Source organism: Grus americana, chromosome 15, assembly GCF_028858705.1.
Source record: "Grus americana isolate bGruAme1 chromosome 15, bGruAme1.mat, whole genome shotgun sequence".
Classification (NCBI taxonomy): Eukaryota; Metazoa; Chordata; class Aves; order Gruiformes; family Gruidae; genus Grus; species Grus americana.
The window spans coordinates 11,250,192-11,267,298 of NC_072866.1; the positions used below are offsets into that span (position 1 = coordinate 11,250,192).

General features: G+C 47.3%; 3 protein-coding genes across 3 annotated transcripts; 2 read left to right on the plus strand and 1 right to left on the minus strand.

Moving 5' to 3' along the window:
- The first annotated feature begins 2,273 nt into the window (after window positions 1-2,273).
- On the plus strand, window positions 2,274-4,081 carry ATP5MF (ATP synthase membrane subunit f). The gene is made up of 4 exons (XM_054842889.1): window positions 2,274-2,356; window positions 2,441-2,548; window positions 3,417-3,533; window positions 3,910-4,081. The coding sequence occupies exons 1-4, from the start codon at window positions 2,341-2,343 to the stop codon at window positions 3,936-3,938; spliced, it is 270 nt and encodes an 89-aa protein (XP_054698864.1). The 5' UTR covers window positions 2,274-2,340; the 3' UTR covers window positions 3,939-4,081.
- A 1,048-nt stretch (window positions 4,082-5,129) lies between these two features.
- Window positions 5,130-12,260, minus strand: CPSF4 (cleavage and polyadenylation specific factor 4). Its single transcript, XM_054842884.1, has 8 exons — window positions 11,975-12,260; window positions 10,950-11,000; window positions 10,299-10,451; window positions 9,414-9,509; window positions 9,166-9,259; window positions 8,647-8,719; window positions 7,677-7,769; window positions 5,130-6,325 (listed from the first exon to the last, which is right to left on the minus strand). The coding sequence occupies exons 1-8, from the start codon at window positions 12,075-12,077 to the stop codon at window positions 6,257-6,259; spliced, it is 732 nt and encodes a 243-aa protein (XP_054698859.1). The 5' UTR covers window positions 12,078-12,260; the 3' UTR covers window positions 5,130-6,256.
- Window positions 12,261-12,347: 87 nt separating this feature from the next.
- PTCD1 (pentatricopeptide repeat domain 1) lies at window positions 12,348-16,950 on the plus strand. Its single transcript, XM_054842883.1, has 8 exons — window positions 12,348-12,930; window positions 13,181-13,321; window positions 13,515-13,733; window positions 14,352-14,453; window positions 14,835-15,593; window positions 15,842-15,958; window positions 16,210-16,392; window positions 16,617-16,950. Exons 1-8 carry the CDS (start codon window positions 12,469-12,471, stop codon window positions 16,797-16,799), a joined length of 2,166 nt encoding a protein of 721 aa, XP_054698858.1. The 5' UTR covers window positions 12,348-12,468; the 3' UTR covers window positions 16,800-16,950.
- Window positions 16,951-17,107: the final 157 nt, after the last annotated feature.

Consider the following 17,107-nt stretch of genomic DNA (forward strand, 5'->3'; position numbering starts at 1 on the left):
CAGCACTATTCCTCTCTCACTCTACCAGGGCGGGCCGTTCAGGCTGAGTTCTAGGTCTCTGCTGTCCCTAATTGCATTGGAGATGTATCCTCACTATGGACTTCCATTCCTACTCTAAGAACCCAAATTTCCCCGGAACTTGCTACAAGCAGTTTGAACAACTCTATGTGCTCTTCTGCTCTGCAGGGAACTCCTTAAAATGAGGCACCCGCCATTGGCTTTTTTTCCTGCAGGTGTATTAATCTGCCTTGCATGAGTAATCCTATTTAAAACAATAGGTTGCCTTGCAAGAATGAGGGAAGCGAGTTTGGAGCATGCTTTTATGCAAGTACTGCAAAAGGCCACATAGTAGTTCATCAGGGGACACTTCAGCAATAAAAGGACAGTTACCGGTAAAGTTCAATAATAAAATAAAGGATAATTTAATAAGGGGATTTTTAACCCATTTAACAGGAACTGAATTTGGAACCCTTTCTTCAAGTGATCAGGCACGCTGTACTTTCCTAATCTTACTTTCTGTTAATAAGTAAAAGAAAAAAAACAGGCAGTAATCTATTCCTTCTGCTTTTATTTTCATGTTATGGGAGAGCGTTATTCAATGTAAATAAATTAATTTCAGTAAAATAACAGGTGAAGCTAGACACGTAGACCAGCCGCGTTGCAGAGTACCATATCTCTTGAGACAACAGAGGTCTCATGCCTCAACTCATTTAATGCCAGGTACCACAAACCCTACAGATCATAATGCAAGAATCCTGCAGAGGCAGGAGGAAGGCACGTGGAATAAGACTCTGTGACTTAAGAGAGGTAAAAGCTGCAGACATTAATGTTTATGTAGGAGCCCAGTGGGCCCCCTTCAGCATCCTTAATTTAGTCTTCATCATCCCATTCTAACAGTCCTCTGTGGGATGGAGATTTAATATCTAGGAAATCTGGGGTCCTGGCTGACCTGTCAGAAACAGCGTTGGATGGCTGCTCCCTGTTTACTGCTGTATCACTTTGCTTTCCAGATTCAGCACAATAAACAACAGCAAAACCCAACACTATTTTACGAACCTGAATGATACGATTTAAAACCTCTAGATGTCAGGCTAATGGAGAGCATCCTTCCAGCAGCTGCATTCTGCTGAGTGCGAGTGACACCTGCTGGGGTCCTCTTCCCCAGAACCCAGCCCGTCCCACCGCCGCCAGCTCTGCAGGGGTTTTACCTGCCCGGGGTGGCCCTTCTGGGGGCCTGCGTTCACCAAATCCCCCCAGAAAGACACCTGGGCAACATGGAATAAATCTGGCTGGCTCCTTCTTATTGCAGGAAGGCAAAAATAGATTTCATCTGCACATCCTTGTATGTTACCTCTTCCACCACTCTGGTTATGAAGGTTTACTGAAGCCCAGCCTCTCTTTTCGCCTTTGAGCTGTAGTAAAACACGGTATATTTCCACAGGCAAAAATCCTGAGCAGGCACTGAAATGGAACCACACGATACATTATTCATCTGTCACCTAATCCCTGTGAAAAAATAGCCTAACATTCCTCCTCGTCTTGAAGCCACCTAAGAAGAATGCAGGAGAGGGCAAGTGACCCCTGGAAGAGCTCTGAGAACCCCTTACTTCTCACATGACAACGTACATTAACAAATTTAAATGTATGTTGCAGTATATACTATCTGTGAATACAAAGAGTTGCCACGTCTTCAAAGCATGCTGGAAATGTTCATTTGTGGGACATCAGCAGCCCCAAAAGACCGCTGATGAAATCTTGTGACGATGCTGATGAAGACTTGTGAATTATTCTCTCTGCTGATTTCACATCCGCCAGAGTCTCCACCTCTGCAGGCCTGGCAAGCGCTGGCACCCGACATCCCGCAATGTACAGCGGGGATGGTGCAAGGCACCGGCGCGCTGGGGCATCAGAGGCCACCCCGCACACGTCATGCAGCATGGCTGGGCCAGCGGCTCCTGACAGGGGTCCCGGCCGCTGAGGAGACCCGCTGGAGCGGGACAGGGAGGGGGAACGCCTCAGGGTGCCCCCTGCCCCGTGAGAGGCCACCATGCTGGCAGGGCCCCACATGCACAGGCCTCAACGCAGTGCCGATGGCAACTGAGGCAGCGTGTGCAGCCCCCACTGGGGAAGCGACCCCCGGTGAGGAGACGGGACGGGGACACTGCGGCACCGGGGCCAACGCCTCCCCAGTGGGCCCATCCTGGCGACCCGCCCAACATGGCGCCATCCTGGCCCTACCCGCCCCAACATCCGGGTTTCCGCCTGACCTTCCTCCCATGAGCCTCAGCGGCGCGTCCCTTCCCGGCGTGCCCCGCGGCGGCGCACAGCAGCAGCGGCAAGATGGCGCAGCCGCCGGGTGAGTACCTCGGGCCGCCAAGGTGACCGCGGCTCCTTCCCTCCCTCCCTCTCTGACCGGGCTGTGTCTGTCTCTGTGCCGCAGTTCTCCTCAAGGACATGAAGTTGCTGGACGTGAAGCTGGGCCAGCTGCCCACCTGGCTGGCCATGAGAGACTTCACCCCCGGTGGCATCGTCGGGGCGCTGCGAAGAGGTGAGTGGAGGCTGAGGCGGGGCTGCCCGCCCTGCGGAAACAGCTCCGCACCCCCTCGGCCGGCGAACGCCTGGAGGGTGCGAGATCCCTTGTCCTGACGGAGCTGGGCGGATCAGATCAGTGCACAGGCATCTCTGGCTGCGGCAGTGGATGTTGGCTGAGGCGGGGGGTCGGGCAGCACAGGGGCTGCTTCAGGGCGAGTTTTGCTTTCCCAGAACAGGGCCGCCTGTAGAGTCGTCTTCTCCTGTCTGTAAATGTGTTTCTTGCATGGGCTTTATCAGTCAGGGGTTTGTTTTCAGTATTCCCTCTTGTATAAAAAGGAAGTACAGTGACTTGACTCCTGAACCTGTTTGCTGAAAATCTGGGGGTTTCCCAATATCACAAGTAAATAAGAAAAAAAAAAAAAAAAGCAATTGATCCCTGAAGATGGTAAGAGAGGACACAGGGCTTTTATAGGTCACTTGGCAAAAGTTTTGACTGATGCCCTTTGCTATAGATACAGATGTGGCGTTCAGGTAGATATAAACACAAAGGAACAAATGAAAGCATCTACATAATGTATATACACTAGAATTAAAGAATTAGAGAATTCCAAAACAGCTCGAGTCACAATAATGTTTAGGGGAAAATAACAAATGGCTTTTTCTTTTCCTCTTTTTTTTTTTTTTTAAGGCTTAGCACTATTAACTAGAGTTCGTCTTGCTTAACTAACACCCAGGTTGCCCTCTCTCAGACTTGCTTCTGAGACACTCAGAGGTTTCATTAGAAACAATTTCCTGAAGTTCTGTGAAACCAGCCTGCTGCTTTCTGAGACAGAAAAATATCCAACTCATCTGACTGCTACGAAAACAACTTTTCTCCTACACAGGTTACGACAGATATTACAATAAATATATCAACGTCAGGAAAGGGGGCCTTGGTGGTATCTCCATGGTGCTTGCTGGTTATGTTGTCATCAGCTACATCTGGAGCTACAGTCACCTGAGTAAGTAAAAGCAGTGTGGCTGAGTGTGTATGGTGCAGCTTGGAAGGTTGCTTGGGGCAATAAAAACAATCTGCCGCTGCTTCTAGAAATAAAAGGAAAGACTCTGCTGACCATTGCTGCTTGAATCCAAAACTGTGGGCAAGCAAACTTCTTTTAGCCATAGAGAACATGAATACTTTTAGGAAGTTATCAGATGGCAAGTATTTTCTTCGTGATGAAGAAAGCTTAGATCCTGCTGCCCATCTGACCTGGCAGTACTTAGAAACTCCATACTCAAATTTTTTTTGAGAGTGCTTTCTTTCCTATAATGTCAGGTGTGGTGTCTTTTACCTTGTGACTTCAGTAAAATTAATTTGCTTTACTTTGAATGATACAGAGCATGAACGCCACAGGAAGTACCACTGAAGCATGAATTTCAGAAGGTGAAAGTACAGCTCTTGAACAGACTTGGCTGCTGGAACAGTTACCCTGACAGAAGACAGCAGAACTATTCATATTAAAATCTGTACTATTATGACCAATAATAAAGTGCATACACTTTAAACTTACTGAGCTGACACTCTCATAACTGACTTAAATTGTACTGTGCAGGTGAGTTTGTCTTCTTAAGAGTTTCACCCCTCAAGGATAAGTTGAGAGATGGTTGAGAAAGCGTTTGCTGCTTGGGCTGTGCTGTGAACTCAGGAAACTAATACAGTTGATCCCTGTTTAACTGTTTCACAGAGGCAGAAAGCATTGGATTGCTTCTTAATGGCCACTATGTACAAGTTGGACAACTAGCTGAAAGGATATAACGTTTTGATTTGAAAGAACAGTGTCTGAGCTTTGAGAGGCTCAGAGTTTGTTGGTGTGTTTGATCCTCAGGCTGTCACCTGGGGGCTGTAGGTGTTGGGGCTGTAGGTGTTTGGGCCGTTCCATCATTGCAGAGTGCTGCCTCAGAGGAGAGCAGTTTAGCTTTGAGATCTGCAACTCATTCTATCATGGGGATTTTAATACTTCTTAGCTCTGACAACCTATTTCTATCAAAACTCTACCTACTTTCATTACTAAAAGTAGCTGGAAGGTTTTTCTGAACAGGTATAAGCTTAAAACATTTTTAATTTAACAAAAAGGTCCATGAAGTTGAACTGAAGGGAAGTGTAAATGCAGCGGTGAGACCTTTAACAGGAGACACTGTGATAAACGCAGCAGCAAGGAGTACCCATGCATGCCCCAGCTGATGACCTTCCTCGCACCCCTAAGCATGTACATCCCACTGTCATGACACTACCTGCTGGTGCTTGAAACTGCGCTGCCCTTCTCTGAATAGTGTGGACAATGAAACCCCCTTCGTAGGGGATGTGAAGAATCACTCAGGAGCTTTCAGTTTCAGAAAAACATGCATTTGGGGGGTGAAGACCATGAACTGAACTAGAGGGGGAAGGCAGCCAGATGCCGAAGGCTGTGGCTCCCTTTCCACGTGCCTGGCTCCACGCAGGCAGCACGTCTTTCCTTTGGCCACTGTTCAGCCCCTCGGGGCACAGCATGTTACAAGGTCTGTTGACTGACTCCAACTCTCCATAGTGAAATAACTAGGCTCCGGTCACTTCTCGATCTTGTCATGTTACCTTGGTCTTAAACAAAAATAAATTCACAGCCAGCTTTTTCCATCAGTACATTTCAATAAAAACAAAGTATAAAGGCAGTCAGCAAATGAGAGATGGGTTATAATCAATAAGGCTCACATTGTAGGTGCAATTTTTTTTTTTAATTCACATTTTATCATTGGCCCTTTTGAAATAGTCGTCTCACAAAATGAATGGGTTTTGGCTTGCAAAAATTGTTCTCAGAAGAATGCTCTACCACTTTTAAAAGCAGTGTTCCACAAGAATACACATCTCCACTTCTTGGTCTTCCCTAGGCTATGGAAATACCTGCTCAGTGTGAGCTGGATGATGGGGGCTGAGACAAGGCTCTTCTATTCCTATTCTTCAAGCCACGTTCATTTCCCTCCTTGCTTTTTGCAAACGGAAAATGAGCACAGATGCAGCTTTCCTACAATCACTCTTCCTCATTGTTTGGCTAACCATAGAGATGCCAATTTACTCTCCCCTTGATCGGTTCTCACCCAGAAGATTAATTTCGAACCTTCAGTATAGCAAGAAGCACAGAAACAAAGCAAGTGGACGAGAGTTTTACAGCCTGATGTACATGGTGCGTTAAGTCAAGTCAGCCACCAGGACAAGCTTACCGCCTACGACAGGCTGGACCTGGGAACACGACTTTGCTTTTGAAGAGCTACAGGACAGCAGAATCTCTGCTTCCTCACTGAAGGGAATGCATTTCAAGTATTAGTTTTCCTGCTTCCACAGGGAGGGCTGAAATGCTGCAGGTTCTCCAAAGAGAAGTGGCAAAAGGGAAACACTTTAAAGAAACACTGGCGTAAGATGCGTTTATGCAGAGTGCTGCACCAATGAGGGGTTTGCATATCTATTTGCTTTTAGATCTACCTTTCAGCAGGGCTCAATGAAAACAGGCGGAGGCCAAAATCTATTTTAAAAAGGTTAAAACATAAAAAAAAGTTGTGGACAATTACAAAAATGTTGCTTAGCAGCAGCCAGCCTCTGACCAGTTCTTTCAGTAATGGCATTAAAAAACAACCTGATTAATAGTTCAAGACATAGTGCTAGGCAGAAACCTTTTCTCAGTGTCAATAGCTCCCTTGCACTCTTCGTTCTGCTCTTTCACTGTCCACTGAGAAAGGCCAGATGTCCTTTGGTGCATCTGTTGGCATAATGACCTTTTTCACCACACTGAAAGAGAAAGAGAGAGAGGAATTATTACACAGTTACAGCTTTTTTTCCTCTAGCTGCCTTTATTAAGGTAGCTGGCAACTGTTTGGATTTGGAAGCTTTTCTGCATATGGAAGTTGCAGCATTTAGCAGGTGAAGTGAAATGTGGTGTCACAAGGGACATGATTTATGAGCTACTCCTTGGAGCAAAAGCTGCTTCTGTGCCAGGAGCAACCCGACGCCATGTCATTGTAATGCACTACAAAGGAGAGAGCTTTCAGTGTACCACTACAAACAGCAAAAGGCTGTAACACACAAGGAGAATTTCAATGTTTGAGGCCTCCAGGACTACTCCATCTGATGTGCACTACAGCAGAGATGTACGGAGGCGCTCCTGATCGGCTATCCTCAATTACACAGAGAAAAGTGCATCTGAACAAGAGATTGATGACTTTGCACCTTGAAGCTTTCAAGCCCAGAGAGAAATGCCAGTATCTGATGCTACACCATTCTCCAGATATGTAATTTACTTGCAGCTGAAATAATAAGCAGCTATTAAAGGTTTTCAGTGAAATGGATTCAGCTACTTAATATCCCTGTCCAATCACAATGATTTTTACCCAAACAAGCAGCTAAGGCACAGAAATTGGCACATACAGCGATGCAACTGTCAAAACTGATGGGACAAGAAAATTCTTTGCCCTTTTCTAGTGGCTAGAGTTGGGGCTTTTGTGGAAAAATAAACAAGATGGAAACTCAATTGTGTCAAAGTTTTACTGGTGCTCCTTGATGAGCAACCGAGGTGAACAGCTCATTCCTTGGTTTGATAGCAACGAGGTGCATTTTTAGCTGAAATACTGAACAGCCTTTGCATATTCAATTTCTGTTACTCACAAGGACCTTCCACGCTAACAGCGGAGAAGAAAATCTTTCTACAATCACCAAGGATAAGCAAATTAACTCATGAGACAAAAACTAATATTAGCTCTTATTTTGAAATGTACAGTTAAGCAGTCTCCTTTAACTGTCATTGAGGTAGGGTTTCCTGTTCATTAGCAGACAAGCAAAGTCTGTCCTACAGCAGCGTTAATTGTCACAGCAACTCCATGGCAAACCAGCGACTAGAGGCCTCAGAACTCAATGCTAATGTCCACGCACCAACATGCAATGTCTATGTAGGACAGCGTTCACATTTCATGAACCTGTTTACACTGTGAAAACACCTTTTGCCAGACCAACACCCCTCATCACGACAGTGCATTCCTTTGCCCCTGACAAGCAAGCAGCAGCAAAGCAGCATGCTGTAGTCCAGGTGACGCGCACTTTGTACTTCTTAAATCTAGTACCCTCTGCTTTCTCCCCTCTGAGTTACCTTGTAGCAGGTGACCTGCTCCAACGGCCGGGGTCCTCTGTTCCCAGTGTTGTTATTTTGAGACTGCATGACTCCAATGACTTGGGGTGTTCTCTGTTGGTTAGGAGAAGAGTTCTGACTCGTTAAGTGCATCAAGGATAAAGACCTTTATGGTTGTTATTTTGTTAAGAAGGGATAAGAGCACTCCATATATCAAATGATCAATTTTCCTCCAAATCTGTGTGGGTGCTCTGCCAGCTGGAGCACCAGAGAGAAGAAATCAAGCACTGAGGCTTACAAAGCCCAGCGATCCTGCTTTTCTCTGGAAAGCAGTTTTGGAGAGTAGGTTTAAGCTGCTAAAATATCATTGCCATCACTGACAGATGTCACGCAGATTACAAAAACTGGCAGATTGCTGCACAACCACGTATGATGTGCTTCTATGTGTAATGTGGGAGTGTTCTGTGACTCGATCTCCATGTAAAGTTGGAGCAATCATAGGACTTTTAGCACTGTAATGGCACTCAGGGTTGCTCACTGCTTAATTCTTGCATAGCGCCCTCCCTTCCAGGCAGCACCCCAAGCCACAGAACCACCACTGCTGGCCTCTGAGCTGAGGACAATACTGGTTAACCAAGGGGAGGGGAGAAACAGAACAAAGCAAAACACTGTGGTCCCAGGACAAAGGCAGCAGCAGTCCATTGTGATCAAATTGTGGATGTTAGAGGGCTGGGAGGAGGAGAGAGAAGGGACAGCACTTTGCGGTTCATTAGGCTTTGTCTTCAAGTTCTTAATTACAAAATATCAAACCCTGCTGTAAAATAGGAAAGGTTTTCTCTCATTCAGTGAGTATTTCTCCAAGACTTTCCAGCAAGCCAGATCCAAGAGCCCAGGTGTCCAGTTTTGACTGCTAGACAATACACCCTCTTTTAAAGCACTGTGGGAAATGCTTTGAGGGTGGGCATGTAGGGGAGGCAGGGGAATTGTGTACCTTTTGCTGTGTTTGTGTCGGTTGAGGCAGTGGTGGTTGCTCTGTGGTTCCCATTGGCAGTTCAAACCGAGGGCTGGTTTAGATGGAAACAAGAAAATTGATTCTCAAATCATATGGCAACATTTTACCATCAGCTCAGTCAAGCAACTCCAAACAACAAAATAAACACTCAGCCAATTAAATCCGGCTCACAGGAAACAGAGCCCTCCCTCCTCACTTCTTTGCATTCTGACGCTCAGCAATTACGTATATAAAAATGACAATCTGTTATGCAGCATATCCCTCTACCTGGGAAGTCTTCTGGAATATAAACCCACTGCACTGATAGCAAGTGATCACCAGTCCAGAGTCTTACTGGTAACTCCCTGCAGAGGCCCTGCCCCATATCCTCAAATCGGTGCAACTAAATGTTGGCCAAATCTCCAAAGCCATTGGGAAGCACTGGAGCACCCTCATTTGACATATACCCGATTACAAGGGAAACACAAGATTCCAGGACAAGCCTGGAAGCATACTCACTGCATGAATTTACAGGTAGGTCCCTCTGGACAGAATCCTACTAGGTAATTCACACAAATGACTCTTCGAGTGTGCCGGTGTCTGCAGAGGGGACCTGCAACACAAAGCTTAGTAGTTCACCTTCTGTTTTTATACATACCCTAGCGCTCAGTAGTACCAAGCATACAAGCAGATCATGCAAAGAAAGAATAGCAACACTCTACCCTCAATTTACAGCCACAGAAGCTACAACTGTGCGACGTACATACCATGTTTACAGAAGCCTCTGTCATACCAGGGACAGTCTTTGATCTTAGATTCCGGGTCAATGTGCAAGAATGGACATTCTTTGTTACTGCATTCCCCTGTACCAAAGGCAAACACACTTCTTAGTCAATTGTGCAGGTTCGAGATCAAACGACTCTCAAAACGTTACCTGGATCACGTAGCTCCCACAAAGCTGTTACCAACATTTATAAGTTCAGGCACAACAGTCTTACTGTCTGCCTTAACCTAGATGAAGAACACCAAGGACTCACCCCTGGCGAGTTAAGTTCTACCAGACTGGATTATTTATGTGTGCTTTTAAAAACAACGCAGAAACTAAATTTGAAAGAGCAGTCATGATAACAAAAACCAAACATTTAGTGCACCAGAAGTGTGGAGAAACTACAAATTGCACACTAACCTCAATCCAAGGAAACCTACAAGACTGTAAGTTTCTGACAGCAAGTTGCCTCATTATGTCCAGATCTCCAGAGCTGGAAAGCAAGTGCATAAAAGTTTTGCACCCCCGTGCCCTCTGCTGCTCATCAACTCCCCAAAATAAGAGTCATGCAAAGACTAACTGCTCAGCCTACTCATCTCATACCCAATACAGAACATAAGGCACAAAACCCAGTAAGAACTTGAACTTCCCCCCTCTTCCCCCAAGGGACAAGTTCTTGAGAGAGATGACATCTACAATACGTCACAAATTTAGGGGGATAGTAAGACGAAGGGCTAAGCAGATCTGAAAAATTAATCTAACGATATGATCAGGCACAGAAGAACTGTAATGCTCTGAAGACGGATGAGAGGGATGTACCAGGATTCTCTTCACCAGACTCCCATGCCAGCAGGGAACGCTAAGTAGGAGCTACAACATCCCTTACCAAATTTGGAGTAGAAGTAACACTCAGGCATCTTGGTCATGTCGTATTCATGCAGAAACTCGCACTGGTCTCCCTTTTTGCACAGTCCTCGTAGCCAGTGTTTACAAACAACTGTCTTTTCCCCACTGATGTGTCGAAACGGGCACATGCCTCCTGCAGACGGATGGGGCAAGGAGAAGGGAAAAAAAGAACAATTAAAATCTGTGGCACAAGAAGGCACAGGGCAACAGCAACACTTCATTCCTCTCTGCAGGAGAGGATTCAGAAGGCATCACTTTTTCTTATGAATTTAGCCTTTAGTGGCAATAGCCACTAGGGACAAGTCTTACCTTACCCTCTAACAAGCTAAGCAACATAGACTCTTAATCCCAGCAAGCACAACCCACAGCAACTAATACCGGCACTTCTACAGCAAGGTCTGCTTGTGATAAGTTCAAGCCTTCCTTTACCGGTAGCTTTGCTTATTCACCTCCCAGCTTCTTAAAAAAATACCATTATTTTACCATTGCTGCAGTTATTCCAAAATTCTTTGGTTTTATCCTCTATCTAGGTTATCCCCCTGTCTTCACAAAAAAAGACAAGTACTGTAGACAGCACTAGCAAATCTAGTTTCCTCCCCTCCAAGCATAATTTATTGGAAATACTACTTGCCTTTTCCACAGGCCGCTTTTAAAAAAAATTCACAGACAGCTGCGCCTGATTCTGTAAAGAGAACAAAGAAATATAATTAATTTTAACAAAATTTTGTGGCAACTTTTGAAATATTTCCTTCCCCAGAAAGACAATCTGGTCTTCAACATCAGAAGAACAGCAGCATTTTGGTTTGGGGAATTTACTTTCCCACACAAGTTCCTTGTTCAAGTCTGGCCCTCGCAAATATCTGTATTGCTCTTGGGGGACACCAAGGGGAATTTGCAGAGGTTTGGTGGTAGTGGTTTTGCTTTTCAGCTATGTAGGTTTAATTGACTGGGTCTTCCTCTGCTGTGAAGTCAATCTTGTCAGTGAAGCCTGTGTTTACAGGCCTGGCAATGACAGACTTACATTTTTTGACCAGAACAGTCTGAAACAACCATTAGCGTGTTATCCCCTGCTGATCCTGACCAACAGGAACCACAACATTCGAGGGAGTTAAAACACAAGTTTAGTAACCCAGCCAGAAAATTTCAGCAAACTAAGAGTCTCCTGACACTACCTATGTCAGGTTATTAGACTGAAGGAAAAGGTTGAGAGACTAGGCCATGGATATACCTGAAGATGAGGTCTCCCTGCCATCAAAATGCCTCATTTATCAAAAGGGAACGGAATAAATAATAAAGCACTGTGCAGGAAAGTGACGTTTATTCACGATAATGCCTCAACTTTCATTTTCCAGCCTGGCTGGGTACTAACTGCAGCTTTCATTAATTAGGAAAGAAAAACACCTGGATTGTGACAGAAGTGTCACAGGTAAAGCAGAAGTTGGGCGGATCTAAGGATAAGACCTCAGCAAAGCGCTCAGACCCTCGGAAACCTCCCTCCCCCCACTCCCACCCCCCCCCCCCAGCCTCCTCAGCCGCCCCCGGTCAGGAGCCGACACGGCCCCAGCCCCGCGGACGGCTCCGGGGACAGGGGACAAGAGCCGGCCCCCAGCACCCCGGGGAGGAGGGAGCCGCGCAGCGCCCGGTGCCCGCACGCACTGTCCATGCCGGGGAAGGGGAGCGGCTGCGCCCCCAGCTGCTGCTCCACAGCCAGTTCCAGGTCGAACTTGATGTGGTCCACGCTGGCGATGAGCTCCTGCATGGTGGCGGCTGGGGGGCGGCGGCAGCGGGAAGGAAGGGGAGGTATGGTGGTGGTGGTGGTGGCAGCGGGCGGCCGGGCCCGGGCTGGCCCGGCCCGGCCCGCTCCGCTCCGCGCCGGCAGCGCCTGAGGAGAGGGGAGGCGGCGGCGGCAGCACCTCGCCGCCCCGCGCCGCCCGCCCGCGGAATGACGGGAGTCACCTCCGACCCCACCGCCCAACGGGCAGCGCGCACGCCTCTGCCAATCAGAGCGCGCCGGTCGGCTCCGCTCCCGCCCCTTCCGCCCGCGCAGGCGCCGCGGCTGAGGTGAGCGGAGCGGGGCCGGTGTTGCCCCGGGGTCGGTCCCTGCTCCGCCGCGGCCGGGGCCGGTCCCTGCCGGTGGCCGCGGGCACATCATGAGGTCCATGCGGCTCCTCGTCCCCCTGGGGCCGCTCGCCTCGCGGTGCCGGTGGGCCTCCTCCGCTGTCCCGCGGGGGCGGTGGGCAGTCCCCGAGCAGCCCGGGAGAGCGCCGCGTCTGCTCCGGCCCCCAGGCCAGGGGCCGCTGCCGGGCTGGAGGTCGTGCAACTCGTCGCAGGCGTCCTGCAAGCTGCCCGGTAGCGACCCGAGAGAGATCGATGCTGGCAGCTGCGCTGAAGCTGTTGGGGAGGAGGAGGAGGATGATGAAGGCGTGGAGTTCGGGACGCTGTCTGCTAAATTTTCTTCTAGAAAATATTATCACAAAACCACATCACGCTCTCACAATTTAAAGCTTCAAGAAGAGGGAGAGGACGAAGCGGAAAGAAAACCTCGACGCAGTCGTAAGAACACCCCGTACTGGTACTTCTTACAATGCAAGGCCCTCATCAGAGACGACAAGGTTTGTTCCCGGTTCTTGGCTCATTTGGGTTTTAAGAGTGTTGATGAAAGGTGCAGCTCTGCAACACTGTCCCGTCTGTATCGTCCTATGTGCTCGCTTAGCGTCTTTATGGCAAGAAGTAAAGTAAGATTTGTGAGGAATCCCATGCCCTGTAGGACTTCCACCAGAGCCTACCCATGGCTGCGTATATCTACACCCATTGTAATTGATTCTGTTGTTTTCTCATCATGGATTTTCTTCTTCCCTGTAGCTGGCGGAGGCTCTGGAGCTGTTTGACGTGCAGATGCTGAAGGAAGAGCGCGTGCAGCCGGAAGAAAGCAATTACACTGTTCTAATTGGTGGCTGTGGCAGGGCTGGCTATGTGAAAAAGGCATTCAGGCTCTACAATGATGTAGGTTTCCATTCTCTCCTCTCTCAGATGTTCACTGTGTTTTCTAAGCTAAAACTGTTCCAAGCATCCACGTTACTTTGTCTCTAAAATACCTTTGAGTTAGTGTCATCTTAGCCTGAAACTCTTAAAACCAAATTATGAAATTCTAGAAGTCTTTCCCTAAAAGCCAGTTCCAATTCTTCTTTCCCCTCAGATGAAAAAACGAGGCTTAACCCCCACCGAGGCCACTTACACAGCCCTGTTCAATGCCTGCGCTGAATCGCCGTGGAAGGACTCAGGCCTGCAGAGCGCGCTCAAATTACGGCAGCAGCTAAAGAGCAAAAATGAAGAGCTGAACCTGATCACCTACCACGCGCTGCTGAAGGTCTGCGCCCTGTGCTCAGATCTCAGGATGTGTTTTGATGTACTGAAGGTAAAGATGTGACTTCTCTTGTGTTAAGTGTATTCTGCTCTGGTTAAAGCTCCTGGAAGTTGCCATATTGCATGGGCTTTATTTAATTTCTAGCAGAAGTAACTACAGATCACGTGTTTATATTTTATCAATCCTTGGTCTCATACAATGAAATTGTCTCGGTACATACCAAACATTAAGCTTAAGTACATAAAAGGAGGCAGCTGCAGAGGTTGGCCTTAAAACTCTGGTCAGGGGTGTTAAAGACTTAACAAAGAAAATTTCTGTGGGGTTCACAGCTACTATGTCTGTCTTGGTTCATTTTGAAGATCCATGTATTGATACCTAGTTCCTTTGAGAGCTCTTACAGCAGCTCCCCTCAGAAGGGCCAGTCCAGGCATAGCTAAAAGAATTCCTGTTCCTGTCTGCAAATCCCCTGTAGCTCCCACCAGGGAGAAGCCAGGATCTACACAGGCATTTTGGTGCTCTTTTTCTCCTAGAGCAATCGTTCTGCCCACAGCACTGGCAGCTCACCCTATGCTTTGTTGTTGCTGTATGCCCAGAAGACAACAGTTGTATTGGAGCTTCAGAGCCAGTTGTGACAGACTGTGTGGGTAACTGCTCTCTCTGCTCTTTTAGGAAATTGTGCAGAAGGGCCACATTCTCACAGCTGAGACTTTCAGCTTCCTTCTCATGAGCTGCATAAAGGACAGCGAAAACGGCTTCCGATACGCCTTACAGGTTTGTCTTCATGTTCTACGTGGGGAGGAAAAAGCACTTTTGTATTGTAACTCGTCACTTGAACGCACATAAGGCAGCAGGTTGTTCAGAGCTGATGAAATAGGAGTAGTTCATCTCCTCCTAGGACAAGTTCTGTAACCTGGGCCTCCATCGGGATGTCTCGTACACTGGTAAACCACCCTGGATGATCTCACAGGACTGGACTAGCTCAAGACGGCAGTTCACTGTCCAGTGGCATCTCACTCTGTTGTGCTGTAAACTCCCTCCTTTTCTACAAGTAGATACCGTAACAGTGGCCGTGGTAGAGACACTTACAATCTGCTAGAAACGCTCCTGTTATGTAGGTGATACTAAATCTGGTGTTAATTTTTCCCTCTTCAGGTTTGGAAACAAATGACTAAACTAGGAATAAAGGCCAACAGCCACACTTACAATTTGATGCTGCGTGCTGCGAGAGACTGTGGAATAGGTGATCCGGTCGTGGCTTCTGAACTCCTGCTCAGACCCACCCACGAGAACTCATCGCAGCTAAGGCTTACATCCGGGAGGCTGAAGGAAAAGGTGCCAAGTCAGAGGAAGAAGGGATCAGAGAGTGCAACTGCTGTCCAGCTGGATGTGGAAGCTATGGAAAAGCAATTATTTCACAAGAGTTCAGTGCAGCCTGAAGAACTGATCCAGCAACAAAATGAAGATGTGAATCAGGCTGGAACAGAAGCAGCTGCTCTCAACAGCCCCAGCATAGCTCACAGCAGAACTGGAGCACTGATGAGGAGAGGCCAGAACAAGATGAAGCAGCAACAAGGATGCCTAAGCCAGAAGCAGCATTTCTGCAACCTGCCTAACCTGCTGGATTCCAGGATGCCTGACGCAGCCGTGGTTTCCTTGGGGACAGTGGACACACCATCCCACAGACTGGCTTTGATGGGGGATGTGGAGGGCTTCGTGAATAAAATGAAAGAGGACGGTGCAGAACCCAACATTAAAACATTTACATTACTGGCTGAGCTGGTGGAACCCCAAAGCCCCTCAGAGTCCTCTTTGCTGACACTTGTAGATGAGCATAAAGTGAAAGTAGATGTGACCTTCTTTAACACTTTAATAAGGAAGAAAAGTAAACAGGGAGACCTAGAAGGAGCAAAGGTGAGGAACAACTCAGAACTAGCCCTGTCACCATCTCCTTGTCCCAGGCCTCCAGCGTTACCTGTGTTTCACTGTGAGACCTGTTTCTCTATCCGCAATAGAAACTGGGAACCTCACACTCTTTTCCACAAACCAGTGCTCAGGTTAATTTCTAAGTAGTTATGAATTCTGTTCTAGCACCTCCAGCTCTGGCTGAAAAGCTACAGTGAGACTTTTTGGAAACTGATGTCAACACTTGTATCTTGCAGAGTGTGCTGCCAGCTCTGGTGAAGAGGGGACTATCTCCTAACCTCCAGACCTTTTGTAACTTGGCAATCGCTTGCCACCGAGAGAAGGATGGACTGCAGTTACTCTCAGATTTGAAGGTAATAAACTCTGCTGCTGAGGGTTTGAGCTGCAGGAAGGGGCAAAGTGAAGCATTAATGCTTATAAAAAAAAACCTGCTGAGGTTTCTGTGGTGAGCGGTTGTGTTCTCACTCCAAGAATGTGGAACTCTAGAGTAGGTGCCAGCTCAGCTGCTACACGGGTTCAGGAATGAGAGCGTGCCTTTTCCTTCTAGGAGTCCTGTGCCAGTCAGCAGATAAACAAGTTTAACTGTAGCGTTTGTTGTTTCCAGAGGTCTGGAGTAACTCCCAACAAGTTTATCTACAGCACCCTCATTGCTGCTGCTGTGAGGCAGCTGGATTACAGTTACCTCACAGAGATCCTGCGAGACATGAGGAATAACCAGGTGCCTCCCAATGAAGTTATCATACGCCAGCTGGAGTTTGCAGCACAGTACCCTCCGAAATTTGACAGGGTAAGTAGCCACAACTGCTCACAGTGCAAAGTCATCACAGAGGACACCAGCAGGGGAGGGGAAATGCAGATATCTGCCCAAGTCTTTTTCCTTTGGGTTTGTCTGATCTGTCTGACAGTTACTCAATAGCCGTTTCTTTAGTAGCAGCTTGTAGCTATTGCATGCTGGTATTCAAGTGAGCTCCCTTCTAACAGAAACTTGGTTTGTTACATTTCTGTTTGCAGTATAAGTCAAAGAACCCATATCTGGAGAAAATTGATGGTTTCCGCGGCTACTACTATCAGTGGTTAAAAGTAATGCCAGGAGAGGAGACCCCCCACCCCTGGGAGAAATACAGAACAGCTAAACATGCAGTAGGTGACAATAAGGAAGAGGCTGTGCAGGAGCAGCCGGGGCAGAAGTCGTAGTGAGCAGGATGCTGAAGTCCTGCATCTTGTGCTGGAAGAACGTGGAATTTGCTCCTTTCTTGTAGTGAAGCTGCTTCGTATTTCATTCAATCCAAGCTCTTGCAGTAGCTATTAAATAAAATACTTGTCCTTTGTTATAAGGAGAATCAAATACATGTTCAGTGAATTTCCTTAAACTGCAGAGGATTAGATATGCTATAGTGCTAAAAAAGGGAGAAACACTTAACATGTGACCGCTGAGTCTCTATAGACTGCTGGCATTCTTAACCATATCTACGCACTAATTCCAGGTTAAAAACCTTAGCAGA